General features: G+C 38.6%; 1 protein-coding gene across 1 annotated transcript; it reads right to left on the bottom strand.

Moving 5' to 3' along the window:
* Window positions 1–71: 71 nt before the first annotated feature.
* slc1a5 (solute carrier family 1 member 5) lies at window positions 72–15,123 on the bottom strand. The gene is made up of 8 exons (XM_079824586.1): window positions 14,429–15,123; window positions 9,865–9,907; window positions 9,713–9,781; window positions 7,408–7,574; window positions 7,067–7,300; window positions 5,913–6,107; window positions 5,681–5,815; window positions 72–2,307 (listed from the first exon to the last, which is right to left on the bottom strand). The coding sequence occupies exons 1-8, from the start codon at window positions 14,974–14,976 to the stop codon at window positions 2,073–2,075; spliced, it is 1,626 nt and encodes a 541-aa protein (XP_079680712.1). The 5' UTR covers window positions 14,977–15,123; the 3' UTR covers window positions 72–2,072.
* Window positions 15,124–16,238: the final 1,115 nt, after the last annotated feature.

Here is a 16,238-nt window from a genome sequence, read left to right as displayed (position 1 = left end):
AAACCCACATATCTGCATCAACAGGGCAGCAACACTACAGCCACCTGGAATGAGAAGCCTTTACAGTACTGTACATTTGACAGGCTTTTAATGGAGTGAAGTCAGTCACGCAGAACAGATGTGATTTGAAATACATCTTGATCACTAACAGAACAGAATAGAAATTATAGACGGATAATAGTGCAGACTACAAGCACCAAACACAGTATTAAAATGTTGGTAAGTAGATAAAAATAAAATAAGAGTAATGTTCATCTTTGGTTGGATTTATCCGTACACCGATCAAAACTGAAGTGATTTCCACAGAAATGTGCCATTATGTCGACTCTTTTCATCCATTTCGACAAGCATTTAGTGAATGTCTAGCACCCTGTCGCCCGATACTTTCCTTCTGCTGGTGTGTTTAGGTTGTACATTTACAAAACATTTCTATAAAAAAAGGAAACTTAGAATAAAGTAATGTAGTTCAACTACTAGTTACAGCTAAACATTCACCAGTAAATTGTATTAACAGAATATTCTGCCTGATTCCTCCTTCAAAAAAAATGGCAGGCATTTCATGTGCTCTTCTCCAATAACATGCATAGAAAAAAGAAAACCAACCAGATCTCAGAAGTACAAAAAAACTAAATTGTATACTTCATTTCTGTATTTTAGTTTTTTTTTTACAAAAAAAATGTATATGCAAACAGTATTTTATTTCATACACCAATTCTTTAAGCAAAAAAACAAGAACCACATAAAGCAGCATTATTCTAGCTTAATCCAAAAAAAAAAAAAAAAAAAAACCTCACTTTTGATCCTGTTGGGAAACTGCCGTCACTAGAGGACACTGTATACATCGAGTTTAAAGAGCATCTTCTAACAGTGGAGCCTTGTAAAGAGAAAACTGACGAGGCCACAGAGCTGGTCGTGTTTACATTCTTTAAACAACAAGAGTGGGGCTCTGGGGCTAGGGTCTCACAAAATCCAAAACCTCACTTCTGGATTGATGCGCTAATCTATGGCTTTCTTCGGAAATGGATCAAAATGGAACCTTTACACCTCTTAACCACATATAGTTGCTCATCAACCAGCACATAGCGAACTTTCTTAGATACAGGTTTCCACAGCCTTGTCTGAACAGCCTTGGAGTGGTCGTGTTTGCATTACATTCTTTAAAAAACAAGAGTGGGGCTCTGGGGCTTGGGTCTCACAAAATCCAAAACCTCACTTCTGGATTGATGCGCTAATCTATGGCTTTCTTCGGAAATGCTTCCCTACAGTCTTTCCACAGCCTTATCTGAACAGCCTCGGAGCTTTAAGACATAACTAGCTAGTGTTCCTGTCTGATAAACTTGACCCCAAAGAGTATGCCACAAAACCTAATTGTTTAAGCATAAGACAAAGATGAAGTAGGAAAGATGTCTTAACTTTAAACCTTAACTGTCAGTTCCTACAACTTTCTATTGGCTCCTTACTTCAGTGGAGTTACCACCAACGTCTGAGGAGCCTGAGGTGTTTTAAAGGGAATCGGCATGAACGAGGTATTTCAAAGCGGCATAACGGAACAGCACGCCACTAAAAGCGTATTACTTGTTTTTGATAAGACAGTGAAGGTTGCAGGGGTTCAGCAGGTACTTTGGCTTTTTAAGAGATATTTTGCATGAAAAAGTTGTCGAGAGAAATCCGAGTTTTAAGTTAGAAGCATACAATCAGAACTATCAGGGCATGTATTATAATAATATTAATAAAAATATGATTTTAAAAGGCCGGACTTAATTTTGGTATATATAAAAGGAGTAAAGAAGACATTAAAAAATGAGACTTAAAAAGAGAAAAAAAAAAATCAAAGTATCTGACCAGCATCTAATAAATAATCGTTCAAGCATTTTTCCATCTAAATGTGCTTAAGTTTTGGCAGACTCTTTTCATAAAGAGCTGGGCATAGAGGAAAAAGCCAAAAGCATTTAGTCTTTGTCCTGTCTTAATCTAAACCGACATCTCTCCCATGGTCACTGCGTAGATGCAGGGACTGATTTAGTGAGATCAGACAGGTAGGGAAGGAAAGTTTGTTGAAATACTGTGCAAATCTACATGGCGGACTCCTTGTCACAGGGTTTAGGGCCAGCGAACTCTTCCAATTCAAGGTTTCCCTGTTTCTCGATGAGCGGAGAGCTTTCTGGCTTGGAGGCGGGGTCTTCCTCCACTCGCACCTTAGTTAGCTCCGTCCCCTCCTTTTTACTGGAAGTGCGATCCACGAAATACTGCAGAAGACCTGCTCCGTAGGCGTCACCTTCAACATTGATGACGGTGCAAGTGCGATCGCTAAATTAAGGGGGAAAAAAAGAGAGAAAAGACAATTATCCTCGTGGTTTAAAAAATGAGAATTAGAGGATGCAAAATGTAACCATGCAAAGTCAAAACTGTCGAGTCTTGCTCAATTGTTGTTCTCCCAATCAGCTTCACCACAATATTTTTTCTCTTTAACTAAGGGTGCTCCGACTGATTGTTATTGGCCGATAATAGCTTTATATATTTTGATCGTGGTCTCTATAAAGGCCGTTCAGAAGAGCCCATCAGATGATGCAAAACTCTGCGCAGCTAAAATTGCTTCACTACATTCACCGGTCTGGCAGTTCTACCAGGTGTCTGAAGAAGACAATAAATGTGCAACATCTACTGTTGCTAAACTGGAGGACGTACTTGATAATTAAAAGAGTTATTAAAACAGCATTAAAGGGATAGTTCACCCAAAAATGTTAATTACCCCATGATTTACTCACCCTCAAGCCATCCTAGGTGTAAATGACATTCTTCTTTCAGACGAATACAATAGAAGATATATATTATTTATTTATTTATTTATATATATTAAATAAAAAAAAATAAATAAAAAAAATTATATATATATATATATATATATATATATATATATATATATATATATATATATATATATATATATATATATATATATATATATATATATATATATATATATATATATATATATATATATATTTTTTTTTTTTTTTTTTTTAAATAAATAAATAAATATATATATATATATATATATATATATATATATATATATATATATATATATATATATATATATATATATATATATATATATAAATTCCTGGCTAATCCCAGATTTATAATGGCAGTGAAGAAAGCGTAACGCCTCTTGCAGTTCAAAACGCTTACACTACATCTCGTCAGTTACACTTTTTTCGTTAGTTGAATACAGAAGACAGTCAGGTGAAAGCTAGATATTTTACTTCATAAAGTTTTAAATATAGATCTTTTTCTTATACAAATGCATCGCTTCAGAAGGCCTTTATTTTAAACCCTGGAGCCATGGGGATTACTTTTATAATTGACAGATGCACTTTTTTGGGCTTCAAATTTTGGGCTCCCATTCACTATCATTATAAAGCTTGGATTAGCCGGGACATTTTTTTATATAACTCCGATTGTATTTGTCTGAAAGAAAAATGTAGGATGGCTTGAGGGTGAGAAAATCATGGGGTAATTTTCATTTTTGGGTGAACTATTCCTTTAAACCACGGAAGTGATATTGTTCCCCAAGCTGCTTTCTGTGTGCGCGCTACGATACTGAGTACAGATGAGCAAAGTGAACTTTGAGCTTAAGGGTCGCGCCTAAGTGGATAAAGACACACTTGGCGAGTATTCACTTAAACACCGTTGGTTATGACTTAAGTGAACAAACAGTTTCAAAATTAGTTGCATTTGCATCAGTATATTGGATCCGTGCATTTCGTCTTAAATTGACAGCAGTCTAATATTCCTGTTGCTGACAGAAAAATCACTCAAACACTCTTTAGTAGAATTAACCTATATTTAATATATACAGTGTTGGGGTGTGCGATATATATCGTCTGCGATAATATCGTAATTGGTGTTTTAACGATGTGCGATCTGACATTATCGAGTCCTCACATACACCCAGAGCGTGCATGCATACACTACCTGATGAAGTCTAGATTAGACTAGTGCGGCTGCGCATTTACAATGCACACTTTCACTGCGTGATTTACTCTATATTAGGCTTCTGACCGACCGTGAGTCTCGGCAGGAGTCATTCATCAGATTTTTTTCATCACGATAGTGACAGGAGCTGACTGAGATGACAATTCAAGCAACCCGCCACCGAATTGGCGCTAATTCAAAACCGAAAGTAAAATGTGCACGGCCGCACAGAGCGCGTTTAAAGTGTACTTTCGTCTGTCTACGCTGACTGCGCCTCGTCTGCTTGGCACTCTGTGATGACGTCATTTTTGCCACGTGGACGCGTCGAGTATAAACAAGGCTTAACGGACAAACTGTCATTCATTCATGGCGTGCATGCGTCTCAATCATAGACCGATCAATGCCTGATCAGTGCCCTGACTACTGAACTAGGGAGCTGATTGATTGAGACTCACCCATGGCCTCACAGAGCGCGCATTTACAGACGATCTATCAATCACGGAGTTCTTGATAGCGTCACTCAGCTCATCTCTATATGTAGCTTTATTTTAGGCTACAATAAAACGAAATTTGTCTTAAAACACCAGTCTCTGGCTCTTTTTTTTTTCATTAAAAAAACTTAAACATATTAATAGCCACACAAATGTGGTTCAGGCAACGCGTATCTTGATTATCTTCAATGCATTACAAAATTAAACCACGACACAGAATATGAATAATATCAAAAACTTTAGGAGTCAGCCGACCACGGCAGTCCTAAAGCTGCCAAGATACAGCACAATAACAAACTAATTATAGTTATCGAGAAAATCCCAGAAAATATCAAGATTTTTCCTTTTTTGTCAATATCGCACAGCCCTAATACAGCGAAGACTGTGCAGTGTTTACATTTTATTACCTTGTTGATAAAGATGTTCTTTTATTTTTATTATATATTTCACAGGAATGCTAGATTTGCTAAGCTCTATGCGGTTCCTAAATACCTTTATTTATTGGGAAGCAACATTCCCTCTCTTAAAGAGCAGTCAATTCATGATGCTTTCTATTCTCTTAATTTTTTATACTTAAAATTAGGGCTGTCAAAAGATTAATCATGATTAATCGCATCCAAAATAAAAGTTTGTGTTTACATAATATACGTGTGTGTACTCTGTTAATTATTATTTATATATAAATACACACACAAGCATGTATATATTTAAGAAAAAAATATTTTTATATATAAAACATTTATATTTATATATATATATATATATATATATATATATATATATATATATATATATATATATATATATATATATATATATATATATATATATATATATATATATATATATATATATATATATATATATATATATATATTATAGATTATATAAATGTATATACAGTATATACATGCAAATATTTCTTAAATATATACATGAATGTGTGTGTATTTATATATAAATAATAATTAACAGAGTACACACACATATATTATGTAAACACAAACTTTTATTTTGGATGCGATTAATCGTGATTCATCTTTTGACAGCCCTACTTAAAATACATTGTTGTTAAGAATGGTATTATCTATTTTGGTGATCTGTGATCACATCGGCCAATACTGCTTCCACGGCTCGATAATCGGCCACAAAAATCCTGATAGGAGCACCTTTAACTTTAACCCACAAAAACATCTAAACCCGATACTCACACAAGCCAGTCCACAGCCAAGATGAGGGACAGATCATTGGTGGGCAGCCCCACTGATTCCAAAATGATGGCCAGCGTCAGCACACCTCCAGCAGGGATCCCAGCAGCTCCCACACTCGACGCCGTAGCAGTCACGCTATAAATGAGATTTTAAAAAAGGGTTAGTCTACAAAGTCAACACCTTCCAATCAAGCAGAGTACGAAGGTGACAAAAATACAACCAATGAACTCACAGGATGGTGATGACCTGTACGAAGTTCAGCGGGATTCCGTTGAGCTGAGCGATGAACACCGCAGCTACACACTGGAAGCAGGCGGCTCCGTCCATGTTGACGGTTGCTCCGATGGGCAGGATGAAGCGGCTGATATGCTTGGACACACCGTTGTTCTCCTCCACACATTTCATCATTAGGGGCAACGTCGCGGAGCTAATCAGAAAAGCTGATGTTATTTCCTGCTTAATTATGCATATGCAATACTCATTTAACAAATCAAATCGAGGCGAGTAATCCAAATTAAATGGTGTAATAAAACATCATATCTGATCACATTCAGATCCAAGACGGATTTAAATACCAGGTTTAAACTTTTATACAGACCTACACTATTAAAAATAGAGGCTTCAAAATGAGGCTTTTATAGCAATGCCATAGATGCTTCACAGGCTATTACATGGCAAATATAGATTCAACATTCACAACATTTATTCATCAATTCAGATAAATGACAAAACCATTGTATATACAATTCTTTAAAATGTAAAAAAAAATTCTGCATCTTACAAAATACATCCTTCAAAGTTTGTCCTGATAAAAACTGTCATCTCATGACAATACAATTCGGGCAAACCAAAAACATACACTTTACAGACCAGTTAACCTTTAAAAGGTATAGTTTACCCAAAAAAATGAAACTTGAGGATGTGTAAATGACAGAATTTTCCTTTTTGGGTATCCCTTTAAGTGAACAGTTCTTGAAAGAATCATTTTATCTTAGTGTGAAGAAGACTTTTTAATTATCTGAAGAACCTTTGTCCACTATAAAGAACGTTTTGTGCAACGGAAAGGTTACATGACGTTAAAGGTTCTTCATGGTACCATTAAGGGGCTTTCGCATCAAAGTCAAAATAAAAGTCAGTCGCACCGTCAAAATTAAATTTGTGTCCAAGCGGCAGAATGCATGTAACGGCTTGCGTCACTTCAGAGTTCCCACTGGCGGTGCGAATGCAACCAGGAAATTGGTCCTAAGAGAACATTTAGTTCTCGGGGGACCACTTTGATGGCTAGTTCCAATAACAGAGTTCCTATAACTACCTGGTGTGAAAGCCCCTATAGATACCAATAAGAACCTTTATTTTGAAGAATGCAAGTAGCTGCTGTCCATTTACCTAGAGGAGGTTCCAAAGGCAGTAGCCAAAGCAGTGACCAATCCCAGCAAGAAAGTGTAGGGGTTCTTCCGTGTGATCACAAAGTAAATGAGCGGGAGGACGAGGAGACCGTGGATGGCATGACCAATGACACAGCAGGCGATGTACTTCCCGAGGCTGGCGAACAGCGAGCCAACATCCTCCATTTCCACAATCTTAGCGGCAACCAGGAACATAATACCCAGTGGTGCATACCTTCAGACAAAAAGACATTGAGATATGGTGTGACAGAAGCAAAGAGATGAATGGGACACTGCAAAACATCACTATACACAATAAAAGTACATGAAAAGTACCCTTACCACATGATCCAGGAGACCAATATCATGGTGGCCTCATTGAAAGAGTTGAAGAACTTAATAAGGATCTCTCCTTCCTCTCCAAGTTTCCTCAGGGCCACCCCAAATACCATGGCAAACACGATGAGACCCAGGATGTTCATGCTATCCACCTCTTTGCTAATTGGAATCTAAACATAAAGACATAAGTGACTGAAGTCAAAAAAGGGGGGAATTTGTTTAATTTTAAACCACTAATATTTAGATTAAATGGTTGTAATACGTTTCTAGAATATAAAAAAATTGCATTAATTATATTTATAGTAGATTTTTTTGTCTGAAAGAAGAATGTAGGATGGCTTGAGGGTGAGAAAATCATGGGGTAATTTTCATTTTTGGGTGAACTATTCCTTTAAACCACAAAAGTGATATTGTTCCCCAAGCTGCTTTCTGTGTGCGCGCTACGATACTGAGTACAGACAAGCAAAGTGAACTTTGAGCTTAAGGGTCAAGATCCATGAAAGGCACTTAAAACGTCGTTACAAAGTCCATCTCACCACAGTGGCTCTACAATAATTTTACGATGCAACGACAATAGTTTTTGTGCGCAAAAAAAATCAAAATAACACCTTTATCCAACTTGTTATTGCCTTCCGTGTGTGCCTCCACGACGCATGCGCGAGAATATGACGCAGATCCGGCGTTCGGACATATGACCCAGAAGCGATTTGTTTACAAGGAGAGGAAGACGCGCGTATCTCAGCTGTTGAATTCTACATTGATCGTGCTTTAGGTCTCGGCGTAGTGCTCAAAATGGGGCTTAAGTGTGCAGTTCATGGATTCCCGAACGCCGGCGCTACGTCATATTCTCGCGCATGCGTCGTGGAGGCACACACGGAAGGCAATAACAAGTTGGAAAAAGGTGTTATTTTGATTTTTTTTTGCGCACACAAACTATTGTCGTCGCATCGTAAAATTATTGTAGAGCCACTGTGGTGAGATGGACTTTGTAACGACGTTTTAAGTGCCTTTCATGGATCTTGGAAGTGTCAATGTACTGAATGCCAATGGAGGCCTATCTGAAGCCTTTCTCAGCCATCAGCTTTCAACAAAAATATCTTAATTTGTGTTTCGAATATGAACGGAGGTCTGACGGGTGTCGAACAACATGAGGGTGAGTAATTAATGACATAATTTTCATTTTTGGGTGAACTAACCCTTTAACTGTCTTCACAGCATAAATGATCAATTAAATATAGATTTTTAACTTATTGTAAGATCGTCAAAAGCATTGAGGGATTTTCTCTTTTTCTTTTGTTCTTTGATTAACATTAAAAAGGTGCACTATGTAACATTTTTGCTGCAAAATAACCGAAAACCACTAGGCCAGTGTTATATCAGTATTATATATTTTGTTAAGTTGAGTACTTACAATATCCCAAATGTTTCCAACTATATGTAAATCGTGAGAAAATTGCTATTTTAACCAAGGAAACAGGATGTGTGAGGGAGTCGCATGTCAATTGCGTTGCTCGCGAGTGTTGCGTTCATCTTATTAACAATCGCTCCAGCGGCCTTGCTCAGCTCCCACAACACTCGCTCCTGCTCTGCTTCATACTACAGTAATGTTATAATCACATCCATGAACATGATTTCTGCCCGAGTCCTATCCCGATTCTTTTCCACCGGCTGTGAGGTGAAGACCACATGTCCCAAGATTCTGCGCTCAAACTTGGCGTCATCAAACTACCCCTTTGTTTTGAATAGGTGACCTCCAGTGGACTGAAAAGTTACATAGTGCACCTTTAATGACAGACATCAGCAGGTTTATTAGGCTGCTGTCACTTTAAGACCTGCCGCACATGACACACCCGATATCCTCACAACTCTTCACGTCATTTAAGACTTCATTTAACTCATCTAAGGCACTGCTAACAAGGATACTTGACAAAGTGAGCATTTTGGCATACTTCTGTGTTTTTGTTGATTCAAGCATGAAAAAGAAGTCAATGCGGCCGGCATGCTGTCTAAAGCAGCTTTGAGTCGTGTGTGTCTGTCACACACAACGTGGACGCTGGTACAGTTTTAAGTTCTTATTTTTGCATTTTTTCGTGCTTGAATGGTTTAATAGCACTTGAAGGAATGATAGTGTGAACGTATACTATAGCGCATCCAAAGGATGATGGGGGAAAAAAAATGCGGTTTTAATTGTGTTAAATATTTTTAATGCGTTAAACTGAAGAAAAATGTAATCGCATGCCCTAATATTTATTATTTATATAAAAATCTGGACTTAAGACAATCCTAAGGTAAATCTGGGACTGGTTACCTTTTCTACTGAGAAGGTGGTCGAGTTGGTCGAGTTGGTCGAGTTCAAAGTCTTGTAACCCGTGGCATACTGTGAAGAAAAAATTTTCAGAAATCATCTAACAATCAAATCATGTCTGCTTTTTATGTTAAAACAAACCTTGTTAAACCTACCGACTGAAAGGCAGCTGATACCAAATTGGATGGGAAGATATTTCTGAAAGAAGACAGGAAGGAATTATATAACTGACATACTCTCAAATCAGATATCAATGAATCAGCCAATTAAATCAAACAAAGCCTAAATAGTTAACGTGAAAAGTTGACGTTTTCATATCTTGCTAGATTTAACTATTTTTGTTCCTAGTGTGTGGAGTGCTGCGATGTGAGTGACCAAGACAGCACAGCACACACTAAAAGATTCCATTCACAAACAACCCCAACGGTAAACACGGAAAATGTCGCAAAATCGCTCACGTTCAAATGTGACTTTAGAGTAAACAAACATGGCGGACGACTGGCAAGAAATGGCGATAAGTGTCTTTGCAGTGCTTTTTACAGAAAATTTGCGTTTACACACGTTATGAAATGGAGTATATTTTGAAAGGCTATGTTTTCGGTTGTATGTAAAAGCTAAGCATTCACATCAAAACTGAGGAACAAGGTGGTACAAAACAAGGCAGTAAGAGAACAAAGAACCAATTCTAGCCACAGTTGTTCAGCCCACTGGCAATAAAATCCTCACAGTCCTAACCAACCAATCCCCGAGCGGACTGATGTGGAAATAACTCGGAGAATGTAGTCTGAGAATGTAGATTAAATCCCTCCACTAATCCCAATTCCACACATTACCTCCTACCCTATAACCCCATTCCCTCCAATGGAGAAGAACTAGATGTGCACTAGGACCTGCCTGGAAATGGGGATTAATGACAAACACAGACATCCAGGAATATTCCGGCATCCCTGACCTTAATATGGTCTGCGTGCGTACAAAAAAAAAGAGGAAGTCTTCAATGGGATGGAACAATGCTTGGTATGTGTTAATAAAGCCAAGAGAAACCACAAAACCAGCTATGTTTGAGATTAATTTCCAAATAAAAAAAGGGTGCCATTACAGACTTGATTCTGAACACATCTGGAATCTGTTGCCCATAGGGACATTTCCAATAAATCACAATCATTCCCACCAACACCTAAAGAACCCTGGCACCCTCCTCAAATTTCCCTTGTCTGAACATTCGGAGGAAAGATACAACTTAAAATACATGCAACACTCTTAGCGAAACCCAAACACCAGTTTATGCCATTGAAACTAATGACACACTCAAATGTTGTCACAGGTTCCCAATGCGTTGCATTCATTTAAATCCCAGTCAGCTGGGTGGGACGCGCACGTTTTAGGCACAAGTTACGACTACTAATACTGCGCAATGACAAATATGTCAACAATACAATGACAGTGCATTCCAAGTAGGGCTGTAAGGTGTGATGGAACTGCTTTCTACAAAGGCGTGTAAATATGGAGACACGTCAAACAGGACCTTGTTGAAACGTGGCACTCCACACACCTTATCAAAGCTTTCAAAGATTTATCTCAAGTCCTGTGTTTGTTGACATATTAAAAAGTAACTATTAACAGATAAATATAACTACACTCTGACTTTGCCCCGTCTAAAATAAACTTTCGCAAAGTTTACACAAAAAAGGCCACGCTGGGGGCGAAAACGTGTTGATTTCACATGCACTGTACATGAAGCACACACTAATGGATCAAAGGAACAATTCACCCAGAAATTAATTATTTACTGACCCTCTTGAAATTCCATGATGCATTTGACTTGCTTTCTTCAGTAGAACACACACACAAAACAAAACGTTGCAGAATGTTCAAGCCGCTCTTTTCCATACAATAAAAGTGAATGGTGACCATAGCTGTCAGGCAAGCAAGTTTGGTCCTTTTTGGCACTCAAACGCTAGTTCACTGGAAAAGAACAGTGAACATTTTTCAAAACTTCTTTTGTGTTCCACAAAGAATGAAGGTCACATAGGTTTACAAGACCAAGACTCACTTAACCTTTAAGATAAGCTACATCTTTTGCGCAATAGGTGTGATTGAGGGCTTGTTCCACAACGTGTTGTTGTTGTCAGGGTCTCGCCTTAAACTTGATAAAGGCAACACAACTACAGATAACAGCTAAAACAAGTTTAAACTTACAAAAATGGACGCCAGAACGTGCCGTTTGTAGACTTTCAATAGAAAGACCGTAAGAGTGTGAAATCAGCTGAGTCCACGGTGGTCCTTGTGATTGTATGGAAGGATTTATTCAGTGAAACCCCAAGAGAGAAGACCCTTTGATGGATGACACGAGCTACATCAGCTGCCTAATTAAACCCTATTTCTATTGTCCATGTTCGCACGTGCGTGTTGCCCTCATGTGGCAAGCATACGCCGCCTCATTGACTTTCCCTGGAGACACAACACAAATGTTTCAGTTTGGCTCTAAAGGAGAAATCCCAACACATGTAGACTGAAACCTTTTTCTTTTGAAAGATAACTTCTGTATTATGAGGAATTGGTCAAAGTATGAAACAAGGAAATGACGACAAAGCACATGGAAGCTAAAATAGCGGTCTGGAGTTTTAGTGGGAAAAAAGTTAACTTCTGTTCATTAAAGGATTAGTTCACTTTAAAATGAAACTTACTCCATGATGTACTCACCCTCAAGCCATCCAAGGTGTATATGACTTCTTAAGTTCTTACAAAAACCCATCGATTCGCTTCAGAAGGACTTTATTAACCCCCTGGAGCCATGTGGAGTATGTTTATGAAGGATCCATGCACTTTTTTGAGCTTCAAACTCAATGGACCCCGTCATTGCCATTATGAAGCTTGGGAGAGCCAGGATATTTATTAATAGAACTCTGAATGTGTTCATCAGAAAGAAGAAAGTCATATACACCTAGGATGGCTTGAGGGCGAGTGAATCATGGGGTAATTTTCATATTAAACTAATCCTTTAACCTAAAGCAACCTCAATGCTGTTATAAAACAGGCTTTGGCTTTTTAGCTCCTTCGGTCATGTGGGTATGAATGCATGACTGTTAGCTATCGAAACCCTCAACAATCATCAACCATTATTCCTTTACTAGTCTTGAAACTGGAATCAATGGCTATAAACTTTGAGAATTTTATTTTCTGTTTTTTTTTTTATACCACTGTAATTTATACCTTTTAATTAATTAAAAATAAGACAATTCTTATGAATAAAAAAATATATACTTTTTTTTCTCCAAGCAAAGGTATACAGTACATTTCATATCTCACTTTATGGGCACTTTATGACATTTCCAAGGGCAGTCCACCAAAACAGGAAAACCCTGTTTCTTTTGGGTCAGGTCACCCTAAGTTGTTTCAGTAAATATTTACATTTTGTATATATTCTAATGAACATGCCTGTTTTGTGTAATTGTTAGGTTTATACAATTTTTACCACCAAAAAAAAAGGTTGTTTTTGAAGGAAAATTGAGAACAGAGTGTCCTCTTCATGTCATTATGTAAAACACATGATTCAATTTGACCTGTTTACAGGGCAACAGGGCCAAACCCCAAAACCCACCCATAGTCGGTTTAGGCATGCTTGTGGAATGCAAGAGAAGAGATGTTTACCTCCGTTTAAAGAATAAATAAAAATTCTCTTTAGAATGTATATTTATTTTAATTACCAAGTGCCTAGGTCCATCATATACCGACAATTTGTGAATTTATTCTATCTTGAGGTGCGGAAAACACACACCTAGAAAAGGAAAGGGTATGTGGCACATCTATAAACTCTTGACCACCAGCCTGCATCCTCTTCAGAGCGGATTAACTACGTCAACACGCGACGCGCAGCTGATGCAACTCGAGTGTCCGTTTACAGCACATGCAGATCGACGTCACGCAACTCACGCTATAAGATAGTCAAAACAATGTCCATGAATGAATCTACGATTTTTTGGCAACAATAAATGGCGTTAATAAACAAAACAAAAAAAGTGCTTATAAAAACATACCATAACCATACTTAAGGCGGTTCCCGAGGACGGAGTAATGACTTTCAGGCTATACCGGCGACTGCTCCGATTCAGTTTATGTAGGCAATAACCGTAGCTTTTTGAACAGATGTTGGACAAATTTTTGACTCAAATTACATAATGTGTCACAAATGTATCTAGCCTTTATTGTTCTTTGGTATAGTTACTTAACGTGTTCTTTCCTCTTCCTGTTTGGCAAAGCTGCGCTAGTTGAAGGGAACAGAATCGTTTCCGCGAATCGGTTCTTTCGAACAGATATTCAGCTCTTCTTGCGTCAGTATGTGGTCGCTGGCACATGCTGTGTTTTATGTGTGTGTTGAAAAAAAGCCCTGTACATTACGATTAATTTGTTAAAATTACTGCTGTTCAATTTAGTCCAATCCGTGAACGAAATGGTCAGACCGACTCAATCATCGAAAAGATCCGACTCCAAATAATTATTATTTCCCGCAACTGACATCTAATACTCGACACGCGCCATAACGAATTAGTTTCAAGGAAATTTAGCAGCATTGAAGTTTTAGAAACACTGTGAGACTTATTTCAAAACAAAGTGGCGAAATGTACGAACACATGTTTATTGGCGTAAATTTGGGGAATTTATACCGCATTTAGGCTACTTACTGTCTGGGCACCCTGGACGTCACCGTTGTTGACTCACCTTATCAGGTCTAAAAACGAATCGATGACTTCTTTGGATTCAGGAACCCCACTGTCATCCAGACTGTTGAGGGATAGTTTTTTCCCGTCGTTGGCACCGGGCTGTATAATGAACGCCATAATAACGCCGATCGTAGATGCGATCAAAGTGGTCAACAGAAAGAAGAGCATCGCCCAACCGCCCAACTTGCCCAGGGCTTTGGGGTCAAGGCTGGCAGCCCCGGACACCAGACTACAGACCACCAGAGGAATAATGATCATTTTGAGCAGCCGGATGAGCAGCTCACCGGGAAACCCGAAGTAAATGATCTGTGTGCGGCTCAACCCGGCGCTACGAACGCCGAGCCCGATGAACACGCCGACGATGACCGCTGACACCGTCAGGATGACCAACAGATTGGCCATGACGATCCGTTTCAGCTTCTGATCGGTGGTCTCCGGCTCGCTCGTCTTGCGCTCACTCAAGCCATTGGCGACGGTCGGGTCGCCCAGGTGCGCTTCACCGTTGGACGCCTTTACATCTTCTATGGAGATCCTTTCTTCTGTCATTGTGCTGTCTGAATGTCTCCTGGTGCCCGGAGAGAGAATGTAAAAGTGTTAGAAGTATTTGGTGTGAGCTGATTGTCTCTGCTCTCTCCTCAAGTGCCGCTGGCAGCGTGGAAAATGAACGCGTGTAAAAACGCGCATCGGAGGAGTACGTTTCCACTGGACGTCACAGGGCGGGGCGTGTATGCAAATGCGGTGGAAAACAGAGATAGGCTACTTCTGTAATATCCCCTTTAGACCCCCCCCAAAAAAAAAAGGTTTTGACATTTTTAGATATAGACTACACCAGCTTGTGGATGGATATGTCATATCAAAGTTTATAATATAATAGGCTATTAAAGTGGCCTTAAATTAATAAATTAGTTGGAGAGTATCAAACAAATGTAAAACCAAGGAGTTAAAAAGCATTAAAAACCCCATTAAAAAGCAGTTTGATTTGACAGAAAATATAATGGTCAAGATTACAAAGACGAAAGTACATACATCCTCTAAAAGTTAGCTGGATAAAAGTATTCGGGGAATAACATTTTCTGAATCTGAAAAAAGTTCTGACATTATTTAATTGCAAAACATGTATTTAAAAGGAAGCTGTCTCTGTCATTGATTTAATATTTAGTATCTAATGCAATAACATTCAGACATTTTTAGAGTGGCTTAAGTGTTTGTTATAACAAACTCATCAACTTATTAGGGCCCAAGCCCTGAAAGGGCGCAGAGCCCTATTGTTCTTCCTCAGATTATTCTTTGTTTTTTTTTTTTTTTTTTTTTTTTTTTTTTTTTTCGACTTCTCGGGTACTTTTGGGGCACTTAACATGCTCGAAAACTCTTGAAACTTCGCACAGGCATCGGAATGCGCGGCCATCAGAGCCGGGCTGAAGCTGGTACCCGGGCGTGGCAGGGGGGCTCGACAGCGCCCCCTGAAGTGGGGTCTGAAAACTTGGTCCATATATCAAACACACTTGCACGTACATGTATGAAACTCGGTACACATATAGACCTCATCGGGCCAAACAACTTTCGTGCTCATAGTTATGCGTCAGCCCAACAGGAAGTGAGCTATAATCGGTTGTTCAGAAAACCCATGCTCTGGAATTTAATATACTCCTCCGAGGCCATTGTTTCGATCATCGCCAAACTCGGTCAGCATGAGGAGAACATATCCAGGATGCTAAATTGCGAGCGGATTTTTGATATCTCAAACGGTTTGGCCGTGGCGAAGCAACGAATTTATGGCGAGAAAAGGGAAACAGGAAGTGTGTTATAAC

This window comes from Gobio gobio, assembly GCF_949357685.1.
Source record: "Gobio gobio genome assembly, chromosome: 8".
In the NCBI taxonomy this organism is placed as follows: Eukaryota; Metazoa; Chordata; class Actinopteri; order Cypriniformes; family Gobionidae; genus Gobio; species Gobio gobio.
The sequence above is the reverse complement of the archived record's forward strand: the minus strand, read 5'-3'. Positions and strand labels throughout refer to the sequence as shown.

Excerpts from the sequence above, each read along its gene's own strand:
- slc1a5 (XM_079824586.1), bottom strand. The coding sequence starts at position 14,976 with ATGACAGAAGAAAGGATCTCCATAGAAGATGTAAAGGCGTCCAACGGT. Across the intron at positions 7,301-7,407 it reads TTGGTCTCCTGGATCATGTG|GTATGCACCACTGGGTATTA; the intron begins GTAAGGGTACTT and ends TTTTGTCTGAAG. Across the intron at positions 5,816-5,912 it reads GTACAGGTCATCACCATCCT|CGTGACTGCTACGGCGTCGA; the intron begins GTGAGTTCATTG and ends TCTCATTTATAG.